The sequence below is a fragment of the Pezoporus occidentalis genome, unplaced genomic scaffold (assembly GCF_034315485.1).
Source record: "Pezoporus occidentalis ecotype Australia unplaced genomic scaffold, CSIRO_AGI_Poc_V1 ctg129, whole genome shotgun sequence".
Classification (NCBI taxonomy): Eukaryota; Metazoa; Chordata; class Aves; order Psittaciformes; family Psittacidae; genus Pezoporus; species Pezoporus occidentalis.
In genome coordinates this window covers 3,680,312-3,699,626 of record NW_026913092.1, presented here as the reverse complement: position 1 = coordinate 3,699,626, position 19,315 = coordinate 3,680,312, and the positions used below count along the sequence as shown (strand labels likewise).

Sequence of the window (19,315 nt, the reverse complement as noted above, 5' to 3'; positions counted from 1 at the left end):
AACAGATCCTAAAAGGAGATCTAGAAATGAAAAGGCAAATGATGGGTAAGCTGAAGTCACTCAGCCAAGACCTCCTTGTAGCTGTGAAAAATAAAGCAGTGGCTCAAAAGCTGGAAAGTCGTCTTGAAAATTTTGCCCAGCGCTGGGAGAGCCTTGTACAGAAGGTGGAGAGCTACTCTAAACAGGTATGTTAAAACCATAATTTTGTCACTTGGTGGCAGTCAAATCCTTTGCTAGTCAAATGCTTGAAGTAGCATTGGTGCTGTTTATCATATTGTTCTGTTGTTTTTTTTTTCTCTGCATGCTTGCTTAAGACATACTTTATTTTTAGGGCACTGTAATACAACTGTAAATACAACTTTCCAGAATTTCAAATATTGCTTTAGATTTTGATCTTTCTTTATAGTGTTGACTAGTTTCTTGGTTTGTTAACTGTGGTTTCAGGAGTGACACAATCCATAATGTAAATACTCTTTCCAGTATTATTTTTTTAACCTCTAATAGTTGGTCACTTCAAATGTAATATTTTTATGGCTGTCTCTGCAGAATAGCAGTTGGTCTGAAATTAGTGTAAGTGCTATTTGCTAGTTAAAGAGAAATTATTTTTAATTTCTTGTCAATAGTGAAAGTTCAAAATAGATTACTTTTTTACTTCTCATGTTATGCTGATTTACAGGTTAAAAAGAGAGGCCATAAAAAGAGAAGTTTGGGTTTTTTTTTGTGGAAAATAGATCAATCTATACATGTAGCCCAAATGCCAGTGAAAGAAGAATATAATTTGCTATTATTTTACCCAGCTCCTTTATGTTAACCGTAGCATATGTATAAAAATAAAAAAAAAAAAAAAATAAAAATCAAGTTTTAAAGTTTCACATTTTTAAATCAGATAACAAAAATCAGGGCTCTGGTGTTCTCTGCTGTAGTACCACAAAACATACCCATTTATTTTTTCAAGTCAACTGACAGCATCTCTTTGTTATTGTATTTAAACTCAAATCATCTCACATTTTTCTGTTATATTATCTCATTATTTCTGTGCAATCATTTCATGACTGGTGAAATGGACATTAAGACTTTTTAATGATAACATAAAACAGAATGTCACTGCACACTCCTCCGTCCTGTTCCTAGAGGGACTCTAATAGTCTGGACAGTTTGATTCAATTTGCTTGACCATACTGCAGTTTTTTGTTGCTATATACTAATCCTTCTACGAACTTCTGTTTGCCTAATTAAATGAAAGCTGCTATACTTCCCATAGTGATCCAAATACTTCTCAATAACCTTGCTTCCAACTCAAGCTTTAATCTTCTAGTTTGCTCTGTGATACAGTTTTTGTGTAGCTGAAGTTGGAAAAATCAGTTTGGGAGAACAGAAGAGGAGAAAAAGTGGAAAGGGTACAATTTCACCTCGTAACGGAAAGCAAAACTAGTATGTGCTATATAGCATTTATAACAATTGAAAATTAGATTTAACAGTTGTGTATTTGCTGTAGGAAACCTGTTATTTCAATGCGGAGGAAAATCCAGAGATGTGTTTTGAATTTGGGATGCCTAGGGTCACATGATTTGAAGAATTTAGTAAATCACTCCAAAGTGTTCAAGAGTTATTTAGATTGTTGATTGGTCTTAAAAGCAGATACTAGTTTTGAAAATGGAACTTAGGTTGCAGAAAAGATGAAGTGAGCAATGTCCGGCCGTGCATCCATGCATCATAGAGCAGCACAGGTAGGAAATGCTTTGGCTTCCCCAAACAGTGTAACTGTCTTATAGCAGCACACTTCAGTTGATAAGCTTTTCCTCCAAGGAGAAGATGCTGTTGTGGGCATATTGCTTCACGTTCCAAAGATGTTGCACGTTCTAACTGAAAGATCATTTCCTAAGACACTGTTACACAGTTTAGGTATATCCTAATTGGAAATTGGAAAAATGTGTCAAATGCAACATGTTTCACTAATATCTATTAGAAAATGCACATTTTATTAACCACTCTTAGATATTTACTTCAAAATTGACTTTAGGTCATTGATTTAGTAGTACACTTGGCAGTGCTAAGTGAATGGTTGGACTTGATGATCTTAAAAGTCCTTTCAAACCTGAGTGATTCTATGGTTAATAATTCTTATAGTACCTTCATAACTACATTTTTGTCGTTAGTTATTTCTCTTCCCTCTCTACTAAAGTGTCACTGAATGGTTAACTTGTTGAGAAAATAAGAAATTAAATGGAAGAGACAACCTCAGCCTCAGTTCAAAGCTGATTTTCCAGCTAGGCACAGGAGGCAGTTATACATCCCAAAGGAAAAGTAGAATGTGAGTCCTCCCATATTTAGCTGAATTCATTACTGCTGAATTTAAGCATTAAATCAGAACTCATGGCTGAAGCTTCTGCTACAAATGAGTGGATGCCAAAGGGGAGGGGAGAGAGACCTCTAAAATCAGTTTGTCCTCATTGTGAAAAAGTCAACTTTCCTTCATTGACTACACAGTGAAATCAAGGACATTAAAGGTAGGCTGCCATATAAAAGAGAAATAAAATGACATAAAACTACTGAAGTGCTATACACACATTGTACATACATTTGCCTGTAGATGATGAAAAAGATTTAAATTTGTCCACTCCAAAAAGTGATGAGTTTTTACATGTTTTTAAGATGAGCTTGCTGATGTGAAACTGAAGGCAAGCATTGTATTTTGAAAGCCTTTTAATGTGCAGCTTTCTGAGTCACCATAGTGCTTTCCATATTATTTTCTAGTGGTGTAAGGCCTAGTCTGCATCACCCCTTCTCAGATTCATATTTGCTTGTCAGGAACTGAGAGGGATGAGGAAATGATACTGTCATTATTTGGACCATCTTTGAATAATACATGAAACACACACTTCAGTGATTAGATTTGGGTGGTGGGTTGGTGCGTTTTTTCACCAAGAAAGCTATTAGAAGTCACTTCATTTCTTGTACCCGCATATATTTTTAAGGATTGTCCTTTACCGACTGAACTGTGTGCACTCTTTATATGTGAACCAACTTCAGCTTGCAGAGTTACATTGCAGTGTAATTGTCAGTACCTTTTAGTCTTACCCAGTCTCTAATTAGAGTGATTATGAACTTCAAATTCACATCTCTGTTTTCCTTTTGAAGTATGTAGTATTTAACCTCCACTCCTGTTGATTAAGCATGAAAAGTACTTCTTTACTGTTTTGACATGTAAATCATTACCCCCCATACCCCCCCCATCATGACTTGACTGCTCTAAGCATATGGTAATTGCGCTACCTACTTTTGAAGCATAGCTCCCAATCACCAGCTGAAACTGTTACTGTTACTCCTGTGTAATTGGTAGTACACTGCAGATGATTCCTACAGAGCCCTAGCTGTGGTTTATTGTGTTTTACACTTTCTTTAATGTAAATTGTGCCCTGGTGTTGATTGGCAAATGGAAACATAACAGTCTATGACCTCAAGATAAGAATTTTGTGAGAGGAACGGAAACTCTACCCAAAACTGCATATAAGGAGCCGAGAATTATTTGGAATGATCTTAGGAACAGAGTCAGCTCAGGAAAAGATTACAGCAGGTGTTACCCTCAAATTTGACAGAACCACAGACATCAAAAGCTGTAATTTTCTTTTCCTTTCTTCCCCTCCCTTACTAAAAGAAAATTGAAAAAGATGCTGTATTATTTTGATTAAATATTTTTTTTTATTAAAATTGCATGGAAATGTTTACTTAATATTGTCATTATTTCTGTGGATTAAGATATCAGTCAATACATTGACGGAACTCAACCAAGAGTATTAATACTTACTACTGTAGTGATTAAAAAGTCAACTGGGTGTTTTTCTTTTCCAAAGAATTTATGTAATTCATGTGTTTAGCTAAGTCCCTGCAGTTCACAAGCAGCTTATGCCAATTGACATTATTAATCCAGAGATTTAAAAAAAAAAAAAAAATTCTCCTCTGATTCTTAATTTTGTAGTCTTCTGAGTAGTCCTGATTCTGCTTTTAAGACTAGACAGCTAGTCGTTTCTATCTCTGAGCATAGTTTTGAGCTGACTACTCAAAGTAAGAAAGACTGCCTAAGAAAGACTGCCTAAGCAAGAAAGACAGTGGTAATGGTCTTCCATTGGCAGACTGGACAAAGATCAGGAAAACTTTTCTGTTTAGAAGACCATGTGAAAAATTTGGTAGTGTTGGCGTGAATTCAGGGTGGGTTTATTTTTTTTTTTTTTGGTTGGTTGGTTTGGTTTGGGTTTTTGATTTGCTTTTTTTTTTTTTTTTTTGCCTTTACTGATGTCACCTGTTGAGAAGAGGCTGGTTGCTAACAGTATACCCCCTTCCTTGTCAGTCTATTCTTTTAAATATAAGAAAGCATCATGGTAAAGGTGTTGTAGTTAATTACCTGGTATGCCTCTTCTCCATTGTTTATAGAACCATTAATGTCTCAATAAAACTCATTTCTCTTACTGAATTTCTGGTACAAGAAATAATAGATAATTTATGTATGCATATATAGTTTCATGGAATTTTAGATACAGACATTCTTCTCATTGAATTGGAAAGTTTTTCTAACTCTTGCCCATTGACAATAAGCAAAGAAGCAGAGCTCTTCTGATGCACAGCATTTTCTGCTCCTGATATAACTTTCTCCTTTTATTTTTCATTTCACTGCCCCTAAACTGTAATGTGATTACTGGAGCTGTAACTAGAGCATTTTGAGAAATGAGGCATCCTATGACAGAACCGAAAACTGAAGTGACCTGTTTCTCATTAGTTAAGGGACTTAAGAGCAGCTGCCCACATTCAAGTGGGAAGGTTGTAGTTTGGTGTTATATGGAAATAAATATTAATGGGCCATAGAAATACAACCAGTATCTTTCAAACAGATATGAACTGAAAATATTTCTAAAAATTTTTTTTTTTTTTTTTTTAATATGTCTGAACTCTATGAAGGGGTTGTTTTCATATTACTAAGTGCATAAAGTTAAATGCATTAGATTGCCGGTTACAGGGTTACATATTATGTGTATTTGTATCTTTTATGACCCCTTAACATTTTTTTAATTACGGAATAAAATGATGCAAATTAATTTGCCTTCTAGTGCATGTTTTCTGATTTAAGATTCCCTGACAGTAAGCTAGCTGCCCTTTTTCGCAAGTAGGTTGTGATTAATTACCTTCTAGTTTAAAAATTGTTATAGATGGTAAAAGTAATAATTGGTTATTTAGTTCCATTACCATGCTTTTATCGCTTCTCAAGAAATATATTTTCAGAATGGAGGCAGACTAACTCAAATAGTAACATTTTATGTATTTGCTATTATTTATTTCCCTCACTAAACTGACCATTTCTTGTCTTCATTCATCAGGACTTGCAGGGAGCCATGAGCTAATTCAGTTTAGGATCCTTTCTGATTTTGATATTGACTTCTGCAGATATCTTATTCACACAGCATGAGTTGGATAAAACAATTTGGTTTGAGTTGCTTATAGGGTTATTTTTTTCTGAAGGTCAGCCTATGATCAGATAGGAGCTGTTTCTCATTATCTTCTCTTGCTACTCTAAACTGTCTTTACTGAAGTGTTTCAAGCAATGTGTGACCTCTGTTTTTATACTTCTCACAGATTTCACAGACTGTCACTACCACTCAGACATCACTAACACAGACAACTGTAATGGAAACTGTAACTATGGTGACCACAAGAGAACATATCCTGGTTAAGCATGCTAAAGAGGAGCTCCCACCACCTCCACCCCACAAAAAAAGGCAACTCCTTGTGGATTCAGAAATTAGGAAGAGGTGAGAATCATTAAGAGACAGAGAAAGAATACTGATAGAGTTTGAATAAGAATGCAGAAAGTCATTTGACTGCAGTAGGTTGCTGTATACATTTTTGAGGTTAAAATTTTATTTCTGTTCTCTGTTAAAATATGGATTGATCATTCTTCTACTTAGGATGAGTTATTGATATTTTTGTGCTTCTCGTCCAACTATGTTGCAGTAAAAAAAATGTTTATAATTATACCAATACCACTGTGATAGTAATTATAGTCAGTAGAAGTCCTTATGAATGGCATTGTGGGGGTTCCACTTGACTATAGTCTTGAAGCTTGAAGAAGTTGATGCATTCCATTAGTTCTCATCTTTATTAATTCTTTAAGTGTTTTGTTGTTTTTTTTTTTTATACTTAGATTACTAGTAGTGGAGATCTTGCCTGGTTTCTAAAATTCAAGTTGTGTTCTTTCTGGCTTGTAGGTCAGCATTAGAAATAACAGTTCTGCAAAGGCAGAATTCATACTTGGTGAAACATGCAGTATCATTATTTTCAGATTTTTTTTCCTGTGTGACTCAAGTATAAGTGACAAGTGAGTTTAGACTAATACATTTGAACACTTGTTAAAGTCACAAAAAAATTTCTGATGAGTTTAAGTAGAATTGGCTCAAGAACTAAATTTCTGAATGAGATGCTAAGAAGCTAGTTTTTTTTTATATGGAAGAGTAAACCTATCTTAAGGCATGACCCCTGTCTTGAAAATATTGTCATTCTTTATTTTGAAATTGACAAATTAAGAATTAAAATTCCACTGGAATTTTACTCTCTCAAATATTGATATATTAAAATTTTTAACTTTTTCTTTCCAAGCTGAATGTTTTAGGAATGATCTTACTTGGCATAAATATAATGAAGTGAAATGGGAGTCTACTATTACAAAAGAAAGCATTACCTTAGTTAAAACTAAATGAACTATTTTTTAAAAGCTGTATTTTATGATACCTCAAGAAATTTGTTGCTATAAATAGCTATGCAATATTACAAAATTGGAGACCAACTTGCATCAGAAGTTCCTTTCTCAGCTACTAAGTATGTAATATTAGTCTGTGTTTTCTTTCTTGTTCATATTCCTTTGATTTGCCTTAATACTGAAGGTAAAATTAGCAGGGTACAACAGACTACAGGCTTCTAGTCTGTGAGGTAACTCCTGGAGGGCAGGAATTAGCTGGATTATAGAATTAGTTTATGTTCAGAAATATTTCATTTTATACAAACTGAGAATTTTAAAGCCTTAAAGTGTTTTAGTTGTTGTCTCTATAAGGCATTTCAACCAGCAAGGTTATATATAAATTTGATAGATCCTTTTAGAGAAAATAGGATATATTATCAAATTGAGCCTATGATTGCTTGCAGCTATATCATTGGCAGATCTGCTACTAAATTTTACAGAGTGTTAATGTTTTTTTACCATTGCATACTAGGTTTCGAGGGGGGTTGATTCGTGTTTTATGCTATCTAGAAGATATTAGTTCACCATATAAGTTCTGTCTACCTTTTGTTTAAGAGTCAGGATATGAACCTTGGAGCAGTCTGTAGTTCTGTCTTTGTATAGAATGTCTTTAGGTGGATAAATAAATTATGGTTTCTTATATATACTTAAAATCAGAATCTTTTTCATTGCTGCACAGTGTAGATTTTTATTTTGATCAGGTAGGAAAGCAAGCTGAATTCTAGCAGGAAGAAGGTAGTCCATTGTTTGATACACTTTAATATGGTCTAACTAGGTTGAATATTGCTTTGTGTGCAGGATTTACTAGATTTGTTTTAACAACACAATCATAACATCATAGGAGAATGAGATCACTATGACTGTTCACTGAGTGGGCACTGGGTGGACTTGCAATATGGTAATGTACAAAGTAAATGACATTAGAAATGTCCACAGCTGTGCAGCAGGATGAATGATGGCTATATTATCTGAAGGCAGCATTTTTCAATTTAGATATTTTTCTTGGCATTTCTAACTGAACAGCCAAAAAGACTTATTTACCTTTCCTCTCTAGAAATTCCAAGTGGGTGTTCCATAGTGTGATGGTGTCCTGGGTTCAGCAGTAGCAGTCATTTTTCCCCTTCTTGGTAGCTGATGCAGTGCAGTGTTTTGACTTTTGGCCTGGGAACAGAGCTGATAGCAATGTTTTGGTTTGGCCAAGGACTTTGTGAGCCTCATGCTCTGCCAGGGAGGAGGGGAAGCCGGGAGGAAGCAGAGACAGGACACCTGACCCAAACTGACTAAAGAGGTATTCCATACCACAGCACGTCATGCCCAGGATGTAACTGGGAGTTAGCCAGAAGGGCTGGGAGACTGCAGGGTTGGAGGAGGTATCGGTTGGAGCTTGGTCTGGCTTGGGGGGCGAGTTATCGGTCAGCTGGTGCTGAGGTGTTGTATTCTCTTCCCTTGTTATTTCCTTTATCATTATTATCATTGGTGGTAGCAGTAGTGATCTGTGTTATACCTTAGTTACTAAACTGTTCTTATCTCAACCCGTGGGAGTTGCATTCTTTTCGATTCTCCTCTCTGTCCCTCCGGGAGTAGGGGGAGGGAAAGAAGGGGGGGGTGAGTGAACGAGTTACCTGACTGGGTTTAAACCACGACAGAGGGCCAGTCAATAAATAGCTTGAGATAAACAATTTGAAAGGAAACTTTGGGAAAGGAGTTTCAGCTTAGAATAATCATTGTTAGGCCTGCTTTTATTAAAACATAAAAAGGCAGTCTTAGAAACTAATACATTTAACACTATGCTGCTGTCTTTCTCTGCGCATGATAAATTTACAGGGAGCATAAACATAAGAATAGGGGGAAAAAACCCTCATCTTAAGATTTGGGTGCTCAGCTAAAATGACTCTGTGCATTGGTGACTAGACACCTTTTCCGTCAATGCTTTTTTTGCTGGGAGAACCCCATGACTGTATTGCCAGTCAGTTATTTTCTGGGTCATTGTTGGCTGCAAGATCTTCTAGGCTTTTTTGTGTATATATAGTTGTACTTACACCGGAGAACAAACAAAGCCACAGTACTGCACAGCTTTTGGGTTTTGAAATTAACTAAGTGATACTGCTTAGATTTTGTGCTTCTAAAAATACACAGAAATTATTGAATGCTTGCCAGAAACTTCTGAAGGTGCATAACCAGATCATGTAGGCCTCTTCAGTTATGGTACAACACACTGCATGTTCTTGCCTATTATTTTTAGAGCTGGGGGGGTACACATATTGAGGGTTAGAGCTTTTCTGAGGTAGTGAATAATGTTTCTTTCATCTGTTCTCAAGCTTTAGTCAACACTGTTTCTGTAAAGGAGTATACCTGAAATAAGTGTATCGGGTTCTGTTGCCATGTGTTTTGAAAGATTTGTGCTCCAGGTTTGCTTTCATATGATCTGAATGTTTTAGACTAGAGGATGTTTTAAAGATGCACTGCACCTATAGTGTGAATTGTTAGGTGCTTAGTTTTAAGGTGGAAGAAAGAGGAGTTTGTCTGTGAATATCATGGTAGCAGACTGCATAAGAATATGGTCCCCAGCTACTTAGTTGAAGAGAAATAATGGGTGGCTAAGATTGAAACATCAAGCTTTCTAGAGCGCTTTTTATTTTACATTTCCAAGTGCTTTGAAAGTATTTAGAAGTATGAGAGTCTCCATTTATACTGAAGAAATTGAGGAGAAGCAATCAGACTTGTAGACCAATAGCATAAACAGGAGTGAATGTCACATTTCCATTGCCCCAACTCACTGTGGCATAAATACATGGGAAAGAAGCTGAGATTTTTCTTGCCTCCTACAGCAACATTTTACCATAAGTGGTGGAAAACTGAGATAAGATAAAGATGGCTCCTCCCCTCTCCCCACCCCCCCCGCCAAAAAAAAAAAAAAAAAAGTTTTCTAAATCTACCTCAAAAGTAATGCTTCATAAAGTCAGAATAATTCAGTCATGTGCAAACTTCTGTTGCTGGTCATAGGAAATCACCTTTTCCAAAGGAATTAATTTGAAGAAGGGAAAAATACTCGAAGCTGTATAATACAGGTCTTGAAAGTATGTGTTAGGCATTAGGACTAGAGATAAATGTAACAAAGCTACAGTTTTAGGATGAAAAAAATAATGTATATGGGGATAATGGTTGCAAGGTAACATTTCATGGTATTTACATACTGTGGGCAAAACCAGTCAGTTGTGTAGCATAGAAAAATCAGTAAATTGTTCTGTTCACAGGTTTCTTAAATAGCAAACAAGCTGCTTAACATTTAATTTAAGCATATTTGTAATATTAATGTTTCTGAAATAACATCCAAAGATACCTTTCTTTGCTATTTAGTAAATAACTTTGTACATGCTTCCTAATGTTTCTAAGGTATTTGTTGTAACATTATTATGGATATAATGTTAAGGTTCAGAATTGAAAGAGACTTTATGCTTTTTGAGGAGAAGAGCATGTTAAAGTAGGATAGCTGCTCCATCTAGTGTTTTTTTTTCTTTTAATAAGTGTTATTTTTTTTTTAAGAAAGTAGCCTTCATTTCTTTAAAAATAATGTATTTGGATTCTAATGCTTGGTTACTTAGAAAAGTTTGGATTATTTGTAGAAAAAATATGTCAAAGGAAGAATTATCATGACTTATTCAAAGTGGGGTTTCAATAGCTATTGTTTCAATAATAGCAGGTATAGCAGAGCTTATAGAGAGGTCTTTAAATTAGGTTTGAAGGGAAAAGGGGATAACACCTGGCTCGCTAAAAATGAGTCAGAGGGTAGCATGCCGCTGTTGTAGTCCAGACATCCACAGGACAACTTGAATGCATTTGTTCCGATGCCTGCAGAATGGGGCAACAAACAGAGGAGCTGGAAGCCATTGTGCAGCAAGGAAGTCATGGCATAATCACTATCATAGGAATGTGATGGAATGATTCGCATCATTGAAATGCTGCAGTGGATGGCTACAGGCTTTTCAGAAGGGATAGGCAAGGAAAAAGAGGTGGTGGGGTTGTGTTGTATGTTAGGGAGTATGTCGACTGACACTGAACTCAATGTTGTGAGTGTGAAGGCTGAATGTTTGTGGGTGAAGATCAGGGGGAAGGCCAACCAAGCAGATATCCTGGTAGGAGTCTGTTAAAGACCACACAACCAGGATGAAGATACAGATAAAGTGTTCTTCAAACAACTCAGAGAAGTTTTATGATTGCTTGCCTTTAATCTCATGGGAGACTTTAACCTACCAGATATCTGCTGGTAGTATACTATAGCAGAGAAGAAACAATCCAGGAGGTTCTTGGAGGGTGTGGAAGATACCACACACTTCCCAACCCAGTGAGCCAACCAGGGGAGATGCTGGCTAGATTTGCCGTTTGCAAACAGAGGACTGATGGGTGATGTGGTGGTTGGAGACCATCTTGGGCAAAACGATCATGAAATAATTGAATTTTCAGTCCTTGGTGAAGTCAGGAAAGAAGGTCAGCAAAGCTTCCACCTCAGACTTCCAGAAGCCTGTTTAGGACACTAGTTGGCAAAATTCCTTGGGAAACATTAGTGAAGGACAAAGGGGTCCAGGAAAGCTGTACACACTCTTCAAAAATGATATCCTTAAGCCGCAGGAACTGTGAATATAGTGGCTTCCAGAAAGTATATGCCACCTATATGCCATTGTAGTAGGACTTGAGTATCATACTCTGCTGGGTATTCAGGTTAGAAATTCCATGCAAAGAAATAGGAAAACAAAATGCCACTAAGTTATGAAATGCCTTAATTGGGAGGTTTATCATGTATATAATAAGGAAAAGGAAGGGAAATTTAGAACAAGGAATCATTTTTGAACAAGTACATGTGGTGACCTTCTCAGTAGAGAATTTTGAATGGGAATCTGAAGTGGGCATGTGTCTTAATAAGATTCAGAAAATAAATTGGTGGGGGACTTCTGTGAAAATTTGAATGGTATGGATTAAAAATGTGAAGATGGATTTTCAGACATGCTCTGCAGTAAAATGAGGCTGTACTTGAACTCAGCTGACGTGCTGGCCTATAGAGAGAAGACAGTGAGAGCAGTAAAATATAGTCTTTCTCTTGTGGACTAGCAGAAGGAAAGACTAATTGGAAAACTAAACTATGAATGTGGCATAAAGAGTAAATCCTTGCTGTAGATTGAGTTTTTAGGTGGGGAGCAAGATAATGTGCATGTTAAATTAGGAAATTATTTGTAGTAACTCTCTCAAGAGATTTGGTTTTAGTGTCTTCCATAGATCTATTTTAACAAATTCTACATGCACTCAACTTTATTGAGTCAGAAAGGTAATCTTGCATTACTTTTTATGTCAACAGTATTGTTGTACTTAGGAGATTTAAAAACTGATTGATCCTTTGATATCAATCTAGATTTAATATAGTTTGTAACTGCAGCTGTGCTTAGAGAGGAAATGTCCAGTCATCCTAACAGAATGATTCTTATTCTACCTGTATTTCCTGGTTTTCTACAAACTGAAAAAATATCTTTATATTGAGGATATTTTTGTGCTGCAAAAAGCTACTTTGAATTAACTTCAATATTTCTTAATCCTTTTCTGCCTCCTTTTTATAGCCCTTTTTTGGGTAGGAGGCTTTGTGGAGTTATATTTATTTCCAGAAGAAACTGCAAGTGATGGAGACCAGCTCTGTCGTATCATAGAATCATATTGTAGGATAAAATGGTTTGAGTTGGAAGTGACCTTAAAGACCTGTGGCTAATACTTTCCACCATCTGATGAATCTCTTGACCGTGGGACATGTTCCTGATTATTTTTTTGTTTTATCAAAACTGCCCCAAATTCTTCCATTCTTCTTCTAGGAAGGATGTTGCAGAGGCAAGGCCCATGTCCTTTTGTTTAAGAAATGATCACTGGTAACCATTTTGCTCTGTCAATTTCCATCCTATACCAGGCTAATTCCACACTATTCTTCAGAAAGTTGGTCTTACTGGCCCTACTTACCTGAAGCTTGAGACTAGAATTAATACAGTTTTACCTACAAGGAAGTTTAGTACTGAGGGATTGGTAAACTCATCTTTGTTTTGATAAGATGTCTGATGTTCTGTGGTCATTAAATGCACAGTTGTTATACGCAGAACAGACGATAACGTTTATTTCAGAAAATAGAATTGATTTAATGTCACATAGGGTCAGAAATAAAGCTGAAGTAGGCAGTGCACTTTGATTTCAGGGATTAGAATCTGGTACAGGCACAGAGATTCCCTGAAACATCTGGAATTCTATTTTGTCTTCAGCCTCTGAACTTTTAATTCTTTATAAAATGAAGATTTCTGCACCTTCCATTACTTCACAGTTATATTGTTTCTCCTTTAATGAGTGGCCAAATAGTTTTATTAGGATTGCTTTATCAAAATTATTCCTTAAAGTTTGTGATTTGAATATGGAATATTGGGCTGGTATTAAGGCAGTGTATGGCTCTTCTTTCTTCTACTTTCATTATTTATTACTCAGTCTTGCACATTGTGTTGCTAAATGGAGTCACAAAGATCACAGTGGAGAAGTAAAAAAGGAGGCATAAATATTAGATCCAACATGGAACTACTTTTCATTTCTGTATATGTAGATTTCTGTAGCACCTTACTTTAGCTTACATCCTTGTATTTTAGTACTTGTATATACGGAGTATATTTTTTATAAAAGAATTAAGTCCTCCAAAGATATAATTGTCATTCAGGCTCTTGTTTTAATAGATTTTCAATTATGTATGTAAATGATACAACATATATTTGCAAAGCAAACTGAACAATGCAGCTAATTATTTTTTTCTAGATCATTCTATTCTATTGGTTTCATTGTATTGCTGCAAAAAGAAAATCAGTCACAAACTAGATATAGATATTAGAACTTACGATGCAATAAAGACATATAGTCAAGCATATGGTGATATTGTGTGGAACAACTGAGAAAAAGCATTGTCTCAATCTTCTTGTTTTAAAAACTACAGCAGATACTGAACCACAGTTTGAATTTTTTTACACATCAGTAATTTAAATACCTGCATATGGTAACCTTCATTTTGTGCTATTACCTTCTGAAGAAGTTACAGAAATTAATATCAGCTTTAAAGGAGTTGATGGAAGGATCCAGACTGTAATAAAAAGGACTGTACAGTAAAAAACTAGCTAAGAAGCATATACAGAGAGATAGGGATCTTAATTTTCAGTTTTTAAATCTTTAGCTGTAGGAAAATTATAATTTACTGTTGATTAGTAATTGCATTCTGCAACAAATTAGAGTCAGTCAGAAGAGACTGCTTTCTAATGGTCAAATTTCCTGCTTGAATATCCTTCATAATATTGCCAGCACTAACTGGGACAGAAATCTTGCAGGTATGAAAGCTGCATTTGGTCAGCCATAGAGGCCTTACATTCTCAGCTGAGCCAATAGGACTGTCTTTAATGAGAACCACTTGTATCATGTCTTCCAAAGCCATCAGCTTGTAAGATTAAAATCCTTATTGTGAAAATTGTAGCAACTGTTCAAATCAGGGTCTTAAAAATGAAGAAGTTTTTCTCTGTTTCCAAATTTTAAAATGAATAGCTTTATTAGCTATTTAATGAAATATGAAGGGTTAAAACTGTTTTGTTGAGAGAAATTGCTGCTTACTCACTCATTTAAATAACCAGTTAAACACGTTTTCTGTCAATCCTATTTTCAGAAACTTTGTGGAAATGAAATGTCTTAATACATTTCTCTGTCTCTCAGGTTTGACTCAGATACAACAGAGCTCCACAGCTGGATGACCCGGTCAGAAGCAGTGCTTCAGAGTCCTGAGTTTGCAATGTATCGAAAAGAAGGCAATCTCTCAGATCTCAGAGAAAGAGTCAATGTAGGAGAAAGTACTCATATATATATGTCTGTTATGTTTGTATTAGCTCGTCAAAGTGCTTTCAAAGTCCAAGTTTAAATGATTTCACATATAGACTGGCAAGCATTGATTGTCCATATGTCCGAGAGAAATTTAGAAGTGCTCACCATTTCTGTGAATTTCAGATTTTGGCACCAAAATTGCTGCACAGGCTGTCTGAATACAGAGATTTTGTTTATTTATTTTTTGTTCCTATATACTCATATTTAATTAAGATATTCTATATTCATGAAAGTCTTTATCATGAAAGTGGTAAAGTTGAATCAAAGCATATACATTACTACTTAAATATGCATCATCATTCTATACTAACAGCTTAATTTGACATTATACATGGATAAATTGAGAGATGTAAAAAGTGTCTACTTTTAGTGCGTGCTAAACAAAATCTGTATCTAATTCTTTTTACAGTGCTGTAAAATATATCTGAAAAACACCAGTTTCCACATTTTATTTTTTCTATAATTTTTTTGAATTGTACTGCCATTCTTGAACTACTTTTCTACTTTTGACAAAAGGAATGATTCTGGGCTGCTTAATGAGTATCTGTGTTTGTGCGTATGTTTCGCACACTCTGAGTTTAGCCCTTGGAAGCTAAACTATTACAAATTTTCTTCCATATTTACATTTATAGATAGATGCAAAAATACATGTCTTTTCTAAGTAAGAAAAAGGGAGTTCTTTTTATTATTAGCCCTTATAATATCATAGTATATCATGGAACTTCATTAAAATATATGGTGATGCATACTCCTAACACTCAAACAGATGGAACAAGGTTACTGTATTGACATGAGTTTTGCTGCTGGTTTTATTTTGTGTCTGCTTGTCCATCAGAAATTAGTTATGATAAGACTGAGGAACACTGAATTTTGTGACTGTAAATATATGTTGTTTTTTTTTTTTTTAAGTCATAGCTTTCTTACAATAATTTTAATTTGTTAATGTAATAATATTGCTAGTACATATGCATTAGAACATAACGTGCTTAATGTAGTTCATGGCAACACTTCATGCTATGTCAAATATACACAAATTTCTATATATAAAAATGTATGTAACATTTATCAAATATACTGAAAAGATTTAATGGGTTCAGCTGCTTCCATACTGAGGTAATGGGATTTACTCTAATACATGCATAGATATACAGTTAATTTTTGGAATGCTTCAATCTTCATTGTAGGTAAAATTTAAAAAAAGAACATATGTTCCCATTTTGAGGAACATAATTTCAAGGATGGCAAATTAGCTCATCTTGATCTACATATTATGCTGGATTTCATGGAGTATTGCTGCTTTTAGAATAAACATTTCATTGAGAAAATCAAGTTACATGTAGAAATTTGTAGATGTTTTAAAGGAGAAAAAATTTTGATTGTGTGTTTTAATTTGATAGAAGAACTATGAAAGACAGCACTTAAAAGTACTACATGGCTCAGTGTTGTATGGTTTTCAGTTTGGGCATGCTTCTCAAAAAAGCAAAAAATGCATTTTTTTTAAATGCCAGATTTTAAAGCTTGTCCTGACCTCACTTTTCCAGGTCTAATCTCTGTCTCCATCTCTAAGGCTAGTCGTCAAAGTAGGAAGTACTGTCTAGTTCTTTGATTTGAGCAGTTTGTGTTGCTTGTTTACACTTTTTTGTTCCTAATTTGCTCAAAATTAGCTTCAAATCAGTGGAAAAGGTAGTGTGGTTTTAATATATTATAGTCTCTAGTAAAGTTGTATAAGGCATATTAAAAAAAAAAAAAAGATGAAATGCCAAGAAGGAAGATATTTGTTAGTGATAATGGAAAAAGATTCTGTTGTACTGACATACATAGTTACACCCCTGTGTTATACATGCTTGAATGCAGCTGCAGGCACATGCATGCAGAAGCCCCATCTTGCCCTTATATAGAGATCTGTCATTTAGTTTTTCCCTCTATAACTATATATATATCTCTATATATGTGTGTGTGTGATTATATATGTGTGTGTGTGTGTGTACATATATATATATATATATATATATATATATGGGTGTAGCACAGAATACCTGTGCTTGGCTGATGTCAGACCTACCATTTGTTGCTCACCATGGTAGGTGCCCAGTCCTAGGGCCTTTTCCTAATGACTTTTCTTTCAGCTGTTCTTTTGAGGACAAGTTACTAGTTAGATGATTTTCTTTCTTGTTGTGGCAGCTTCCTCCTATTCATCATTTTTCTTGAATAAGAGGTCACTTCCGTATGGTAGAGTGGCAGTACATCTGCTTTGAGATGGAGGGATGCTGACTTCAGTAATGACAGCCACAAGGAAAGCTGTTTTGCCATCATTAATGATTCATCAAGTTCAAAAGCCTGTTCCGATCCCAGCTCAGAAGAGCCTTGAGGAGACGGAGACTGAAGCAGGCTGTATGAAATGCACTGACTTTATTAAGCTATCTGCTCTTCAAAAACTGGCAGACAATTAGTTTTATTTTTAAGGCTAATGTATTATGTAGATTGAATATATTAGATATGCACATAAAGCCCATTCCTATGTCTGGGAAGAAGCAAAAACATTTATAGCCCTTCCATGCTATAAAAGAAAGATACTTGCCTTACCTGGCCAGAGGGACTGGATGCCATAAGAAGTTCTATTGTGAAACAGCTGTACTACTGCTAAATAATGAAGACATCCAAACATTAATGCTGTAAATATTGCTACAGTGCATTACACCGTTGACGTTTTCCAGTTAGTACGTATTCTTTATTGTTACTCTTCTAAAGCCATGATGAGCTTTCAGTATTGGAAATTCAAGTGTATAAAGGTTCAGCTGCAAAAATTGAAACTTTTTAGATAGAAAATCCTGCTTTATAATAAGTCAACTTGGAGACTAAATCCCAGAATAAAATGGGAATAAAACTCCTTGAAAGGAATATTGTTTAGCCAAGAAGCACCACCTAGAAATTCTGAATCCAAGGTAAGCATACAAGGAACAGATGTAAGAGAAAATGTCATATATCCTAGACAATTAAATTTGTCCTCTCGGCCTTCTCAAAAGTTCCGTTCTTATTTGTTCTGGTTTACTGACCTTTTTCAGACATGCTTTGTTGGGCCTGGATATTTGAAAGCTGAATCACTCTGAGAGCCAATGATGAAAATGTTGCCATCTCCTGCCCTAAGGGGTAATTGGTCGAAGTCAGAGGAGGTCAGGGAGTATTGCTACCATGCATCCTTTCACAGAGCTCTCAAAGTAGGATGTTGGTTTGATATGAATAACATCCAAATACCATCCAATAGTGTGACCATTAATGTTTTCTAGGTTGTGAAGTCATTGGCTGCCAACTAAAATCTCAGGGTCAGATAAAATGCTTATCATTGTGAAAACAGCCTCCTCACCTTCAGGTGACATTTAAGTAAAGATGATTTTTTAGTGTTATTCAGTCAGTTAAAACTAGGATATTACACATTTGTACTGCCAGTTGCAAATAATTCAGAAGATAATTAATCCCTGATTGAAAAGCCAACTGTAAAGTTAACTGCTTTCTTTTTTTTTTCTCATATTCATGTATTTTTTTTTTTCCTTTTTTTTTTTTTCCTGAAAGGTCTTTTCAGAAAACAGAGTACAAAAGGGGAAGTTATATGTTTGGAAATATTTTTAAGTTGCTCTGCCCCTACCACAACTTTTCATAAAAATAAAAAAAGAAAAAGGGTTGCTTACAATGTACAGAATCTAACACTTTCAAAACTTCACAAACCTCTACAAACTTAGCCAGCCTATTTCTGTCACAAGCACCTGAATGGTTCCCTTCAGTGAAGGAAGAAATTAACAAAATGGAGCCAAAGAGGTAAATGAGAGGTAGTTCCAGGGCTTCTACTCCCTTTGTTTTTCCTCCCATGGAGGCACTTTACATGTGTTTATGGAAAGAAATCCTTCTTAGAAGCTGAAAAATCCCAGACATTTTGCAGGTTTGGCAAACACTGGCAGTCTGTAGAGAACTGGCAGGACACTGATTAGTGCTAGGAGTAGCTAGGGTGAATGTCCTCCTTTCTCTCCAGATAAGGTAATTTGTCTTTCTGTGTGGAACAAGATGACAGTCTTTTCTTCTCTGGCTAGCGCTGTGCTTTTTGTGTGTAAACATATGTATTCCTGTAATGAATGATAGAATTTAATTTTTATAGTATATTCCAGTTGCATAAAAATGAGTGGAGAAAAGTGATTGACAGAAGGTGTGATATGTACCAAATTTTCATGTTTATTTAAGGACTATACCAATAGTTTTTACATTTTCTCTCAGGACCCGGAAACTGTAAAATCTTTCAGGAGAGAAGTAGATATTTCTCCACTTTTTTTGCATACATAGTGTATTACTGTACACTGAAAGGTACACTGCAACAGACATTGATGTAATATCATTTTTTATATTTCTAAAAACTAATTTTCAGTATATTTTAAGTTTTTTTAATGTTTCATTTGTGCTCACTACAGTTTTACAATCATGATAATTACGCATCTGGCATTGCAGACAAGTAGAATTATTTTCAGTATATTTTAGTGTTTTAATGATTCCTTTGAGTTTTCTGTACTTAGATTCATGCTAATTATACCTGGCATTATAGACAGAGTAGTATTAATTAGGATTCTGTAAGAA

At 35.2% G+C, this 19,315-nt stretch overlaps 1 protein-coding gene across 15 annotated transcripts in view; it reads left to right on the top strand.

Annotated features, from left to right (window-relative positions):
- Positions 1–19,315, top strand: part of DMD (dystrophin) — a 1,213,044-nt gene that overhangs the window by 484,790 nt on the left and 708,939 nt on the right. For all 15 annotated transcript variants that reach the window (XM_062608089.1, XM_062608087.1, XM_062608095.1 and 12 more), the window contains 3 exons: positions 6–185; positions 5,623–5,798; positions 14,537–14,660. In XM_062608089.1, the coding sequence (XP_062464073.1) occupies positions 6–185; positions 5,623–5,798; positions 14,537–14,660 (480 nt within the window). The remainder of the gene's footprint in view (positions 1–5; positions 186–5,622; positions 5,799–14,536; positions 14,661–19,315) is intronic.